Source organism: Silurus meridionalis, chromosome 15, assembly GCF_014805685.1.
Source record: "Silurus meridionalis isolate SWU-2019-XX chromosome 15, ASM1480568v1, whole genome shotgun sequence".
In the NCBI taxonomy this organism is placed as follows: domain Eukaryota; kingdom Metazoa; phylum Chordata; class Actinopteri; order Siluriformes; family Siluridae; genus Silurus; species Silurus meridionalis.
The window spans coordinates 2,490,001-2,496,278 of NC_060898.1; the positions used below are offsets into that span (position 1 = coordinate 2,490,001).

At 45.9% G+C, this 6,278-nt stretch overlaps 1 protein-coding gene across 1 annotated transcript in view; it reads right to left on the minus strand.

Moving 5' to 3' along the window:
* The window catches only part of smad7 (SMAD family member 7), a 20,528-nt gene extending 14,614 nt beyond the window's left edge, over nt 1-5,914 (minus strand). The window contains exons 1-2 of the mRNA XM_046867741.1: nt 4,549-5,914; nt 3,115-3,168 (exon numbers count right to left, since the gene is read on the minus strand). Coding sequence (XP_046723697.1) covers nt 3,115-3,168; nt 4,549-5,044 — 550 coding nt within the window. The 5' untranslated portion in view covers nt 5,045-5,914. The remainder of the gene's footprint in view (nt 1-3,114; nt 3,169-4,548) is intronic.
* Nucleotides 5,915-6,278: the final 364 nt, after the last annotated feature.

The window sequence follows — 6,278 nt, forward strand, 5'->3', positions numbered from 1 at the left end:
TGTGTGTGTGTGTGTGTGTGTGTGTGTGTGTGTGTGCATGTATGAGAGGAGAGTAGAAGAGCCAAAGCGCAGACGAGACGTATGAAAGTGTGTCTTGGGTCAGTGACGAGGAAGACAAAGCGATAACAAAAGAGGCAGCTCGAATAAATGAAGCGCAGTTGGCCTCTTTTGTCCTATTAATATCACTGGCTCTAGAACACACACACACACACACACACACACACACACACGCATGCACGTGTCTTCATAGAAACACAGCTGGGGCGACAAATGACTTCCTCTCTGCATGATCATTGACTCTCTCTTTCAGCTCTCTTTATATCACTCTCTCTCTCTCTCTCTGACTTTCATGCTCTCTCTATCAGTCTCTCATTATCTCTTTCCATCACTCTCTTTATATCACTCTCTCTCTCCATCATTCTTTTTATATCACTCTCTCTTTATCAGTCTCTTACTCCTTTATTCTCTGTCTCTTCATCATTTCCTCATTTTCATTCTCTCAGTTTATATCACTCTCTATCAGTCTTTCATTTGCTCTCTCTCTCCATCATTCTCACTTTCAGCTCTCTTTATATCACTCTCTTTCAGTCTATCATTCATTCTCTTACGCTTTCATTCTCTCTGTCTCTTCATCTTTCTCTCTATCAGTCTCTCATTCTCTCATTAATCATTCTCTGAGTTTATATCACTCTATCAGTCTTTCATTTGCTCTCTCTCTCCATCATTCTCACTTTCAGCTCTCTTTATATCACTCTCTTTCAGTCTATCATTCATTCTCTTACGCTTTCATTCTCTCTGTCTCTTCATCTTTCTCTCTATCAGTCTCTCATTCTCTCATTATCATTCTCTGAGTTTATATCACTCTCTATCAGTCTTTCATTCGCTTTCTCCCTCTCCTTCTTTCAGCTCTTTTATATCACTCTCATTTATTTATTCTCTGTCTCTCCATCATTCTCTCTCAGCTCTCTTTATGTCATATCTTTTATTTTTCCTTTCTCTCTCTCTCTCTCTCTCTCTCTCTCTCTCTCTCTGTCATAGTTAATGGATTAATCTATTAAAAAAGGTTTTCTGCTCAAATGAAAGTTCTCTCCGTCCCTTCATTTAGTGCACAGAGACACACACATACACACACACACACACACACACACACACACACACACACACACACACACATTCCCACACAAACCCAAAAATCTGGTTCAGTAAAGTTATGAGTCATGCTGAAGTGAATGACGCAGAGGCCGGCGCCGAATAATTACACACCTTTTTATGTAAACTCTGAACAACGCAGTTTTTTATAAAGGAAAAGAAAGAAGCGAACGATGGAGGAGTTTCTGCCTTTGAAATCAGTTTTTTTTTTTTGTTCTAGGGAAAATTAAAAAAGAGAGAAAAAAGAGAAGAAGCGAGCGCTCTTTATTCTCCGATCTTGTCCTGAAGAGCTTCTGACATTCACTTGTTCGATGTTCGATTCGGTTCGTGTGTGTGTGATGCTGCATGAGGAGAAACGCTGCATTACATCACACCTCTGTTTAATCCTCTGCTCTGATTGGACGAGAGATGAGCTTAGTAGCGATGTTTTAATCTCCGGTCTACAGCATGTCGGATTTGTTCATAAAAGGAAGGAGTCTTCAGTGTCAGTCGTATTCCACAAAAAGTATCTATAACTGGATTAAAAAAAGCTTAATACTTTAAATTATTGAAATAAACACGTCTAGCTGTTGAATCAGCGAAATAAAACGTATCAGGATTTGCTTTTACAGGAAACAGATGTTCTAACTTCATCTTAGCTGGTAGTTTCGAAATTTCTCCAAAATGTGGGTATTTGGGTGCCGTTTTTTTGCTCTACACTGCAAAAATAAATATTTTACGCACTTTCGAACATCACGCTAAACTTCCTCATGGTCAAAGATGCTCTCGTTTTGCCCCAGATGTGGAACCTCTGTGCCTGAGGTCCTTTTTGATCCTCACCGAATGAACATGGGAGACGAAAAAAGAAGCTGTGTGCAGACGCATTCAAACCCTCCAATTAATTCAGCAGATAAAACACGTCTCCTCGGATCTCTCAGCCTCTTCCGCTATATAACCCACTTGTTCTCCCCCACTTTACCCCTCCCTCTGTTGCCCCCTTCCCTCCCAGCACCATGTCCCTGATGGAGCCGTTATTCTTTATCAGAGCCGCCAAAAGTGCATGTAGACGCAAATCCCCTGCCTCTACACCCCCACCCTTCTCTCCAACACCCCTTAACAACCTCCCCCCTCACCCTCACCCCCCGCTCTGGTGCCGGGGTCAGAGAGGGTTTAGGTCTTGGCCTCGCGCCATTCTATTACAGACGACTGGCAGAGCCACTGCTTTCTGTCCGTCGTAAATCAAAACACATCGCTTAGAATCTGCATCACGTTACACACACACACACACACACACACACACACACACTCGCGCCTCTCTTCTCATAGCCTCATGGCCACATAATGTAAGAAACCCCGGGGAATATATTTACGAACGCTGAAAGCTGCGTTCTTTATCAGGCTCTGAGTACATGGAAAATGACAGCGTGTCGGATAACTATAATCAGCAGGGGTCCAGCGGCAGCTCTGCGGTCACGCTCGCACACCCGAAAGGCTGTGAGTTCCAATCCCTCCCAGGATGGCGGTGCTTTACACTTGTCACCCTGAAATTCTTTACTTATACATCCCAGCGATGTGAGGAAGCCGGATGCTGTGATACAGCGCCCCAGGGGTACTGAGGGTTAGGGGCCTTGCTCAGGGGGCTTAAAAAAAAACACAGTGGTGCTACCAGGCATGGAATGAAGGTGTGCCAGGGGGAGGTGCTAACTTAGCGGTCAAGGTATTGGACTTTAAATCTCAAGGTTGTGAGTTCAAATCCCAGCCACACTAAGCTGCCACTAAGCAATGCCCCTCGACCCGTTAGCTGCGCGGATGTATGAACAGGATACATGTGTATGAATGTAAATAGCAATATCTATTGATCGGATACAAAGCGCATGGGCTTGGTGCTCAGGCGATCGGATCGGAATGGATCGTCTTTGAGCGAAGGAACCAACCTGAACGAACAGGAAAAAAACGTCAGCACGGCAAAAGAAATAAATAACTTACCGGGTGACTTCAGTAAGTCCACTGGATAGCGTGAGTACGGAGGAGGAGGGGATTCTGGAGAAAGAAAAAAGTGGAGAAGAAGAGCATGAAAAACAAGCAGGGTTTAGATAGAGGCTCATGATAACAGTTGGCATTTTTTTAGGGTGGAAAAAACTTGTTTGTCTTATGGTGAAAGAGAGAGAGAGAGAGAGAGAGAGAGAGAGAGAGAGAGTAGGAGACAGCTAGGGGACTGGAGGAGGGGGGATCTGCCCTGATAGTGCACAAGTGAAGTGCGTAGATAAACACAGAGCCGCCCGGCGCCAGACTCAGACACACAGACAGACAGACAGATAGAGAGAGAGACAGAGAGAGGGGGGGGGGACAGAGCATGTGATTGCCAAAAAACGAGGCCTTCAGACCAGTTGAACATTAATCGATGTTCATACAAACAGAGACACAAGTATTCAGGAATAAAATCCCTAACTGCAGAATAACACACAGAGAAATCGGAGTTTTCCTGCTCGGAAAACTGAACTTTATGAGGAAGTTTAGAAGAAGTGTGTTGCAAAAATGTTCTCCTAAAACTCGTCACTGTCATAATCTTTAGAACAACTTTATTCAATATATTCAAAGCTGATACACAAGATCGCATATATTCTGAGATGTTCCCCAGATATCCTATGAAGTGTTTCTTAAGGAACAAGCAGTCTTTGGACAGTACCATAAAGACTGCACGGACAAAACGTCCTTCGATTAGATAAAATTGTAATAATAAATGAACTCGAATTCAGAAAAGGTTGGTTTACGGGGTTCCAACATCCCCAGGTCATGGAAGCCTCCATGGTACACCTACACACACTGGCATGGAGGACGTTTGTTACACCGTAACAAGTTTTACAGAAAACCTAGCAAATGATATAAACGTGTCGATGTTAATATCCTTAAAATTCTTTATTTAGATGGAAAAAAATCTGCATCACAATGTATTAAGAGAACAAGCACATGGGTGCAACCACAACTGGTCAATGTTCTTTGAATGAGCTAGTAATTGTGCACACTGGGCTCCAGGTTGCAGTGAACATGCTCCTGAAGGACCTGAAGGTGTTACTAGCGCTGGTTACACTGTTGTAGAGTCGGGGTTTGATGTGTATGGTCTTGTTGAGCTGATGGTCAGACTGGGAGACTTTGTCTTCGACCAGATGTTTGACATGATCAATCATTTTCTATTGTCTTTACATTTAAACAATGAATTTGAAAATCTTCTAGTTGGTGTATGAATGGACATTAGACCGTTATTCTATCATTTAGTATCAGATACTTTATTTTTGAACACCACTTGATTGGTCCACCAATAAGACCAGTGTGTGTGTGTGAGATTCTACAGAAAGATCTAACGTGTAGAATCTCATTATATTGGTGTGTGAGGTGCAGGTCCACGTGAGCTGCAGGTCTTACCGGGCTCGCACAGGCGGCTCATGTGGTGCGGGTTGCAGCACACCAGCTCCGGGTTGATCTTCCCGTAGGATTCACAGCACGGTAACCGTTTCAGCTGCGACCAGTGTCGTAGGTCTGGCCAGCGGAAAACCTTGAAGAGCAGCAGCGGGAGCGAGGACGCGTCCACTCGGCCGGGCAGCATGAGGCACGGGCTACGCGCTCCGCCCTTCGACTCCACGGCCTGCAGCAGCACCTCCAGCTGCTTCTCCTTGATCTTCTTCAGCACCGAGTGCGTGAGCGCCTTCAGTTCGGCCTCCGCGCCCGAGCCCACGCTCCCACCGCCGGCCTTACCGACGGCCTTGGTCGCTTTGCCCATGCACAAGCCTCCGTTTCCTCTTCCGCTTCCTCCCGCGCCGTGCGTCCCGGCGTCTGCCGCTGCCTCCTCCCCGTCGACGTCGACGGGCGCGCGGCTCCTCCAGAGTCGCCGGACGAGCCCCGACCGTCTGGTCCTGAACATGCGCGACGACGAGCAGAAGGTCTCCCGGCTAAAGAGCGAGCATGGCGTCCGCAAATCATGAAGTAGGTCCCGGGATCCGAGGCCAGGAGGCGCCGCGCAGTCCGAGAGACGGTGCCAAAGCTGTGGGCAGCAAAGGCAATCAGTACCATACGCCAGTCTTTCAATTCGGTTTTCCACCCACCAAACTAGGCAGCAGATTTAAAATAAAATTAAATAAAATAAAACACAGCCGATCCTGGAGGCGATAAACCCAATCTGTTCTGTCGGTGCAATAATATTATTATTAATAATAATAATATTGACACAAAATATCCCAAAAAACTTCCGTTAGACACTGAACTCGCTCCGGTGTCTCTGCATCGTAAATCCGCACACCATCCCCGATCCGAGTCTACAACCTGCGGTCCGGGCGTCTTTCTGGTCTCCTCCACCAACACGGTCCATGTGAAGACCTAACGTTGGAGTCCAGCATGGCTGTGTGTCTGGAGCATTTAGTGTCTTAAAGGTTCCGAGATCCGTATAGCAGGAGCTGAATGAAGGAGAAAAGGAGGTCTGGGAAGGCTCGAGTAATCCACGCACGTCTGAGTCGCGAAAGGAAGAAAAGAAACGCAAAAAAAGAAAACAAGCCGACTTTAAAGGCGCGCACAGGAATAATAATGTAGCAGATAAATATCCGGTCAGGGCGCACAATGTATCCCGAAAATTATGATCTCGCTGGGAAGCAGTGGAGCGAAAAGAGCGCCGTGCGTAAAGTTTCCGAGCCGCGAATAAAGACGCGACGATGCGGTCGGTGCGCTCCAGGAACCGGGAATGAACAGAGGAGCCCAAGCGCCTTCTCTCTCTCTCTCTCTCTCTCTCTCTCTCTCTCTAGTGGGCATTGGCGCCCCCCCTCCTGCCCGGTCACGTGGTTGTCTAGACACCCTGTCGCTTAAGAAAAAAAAAAAGCGATCGGGTTGCGCAAACAGGAGATCAAGTAGCTCACAAGCGGCGACATCAGGCTTTAAAGGTTACATTCTGGTAAAGTTGCAAAAGTTATCAACGATAAGTGATTTTATATCCATATAAATATAAATATATATATAATACATAAATATATAATAGATCAGACACTGCGCTATGGAGCCGGAGCTCAGCATTTATTATATAAACCTGATGCGGGGTTTTTCCTCTAAATTCTCTCTCTCTCTCTCTCTCTCTCTCTCTCTCTCTTGTTGCTGTTGTTCGGTTCGAAACA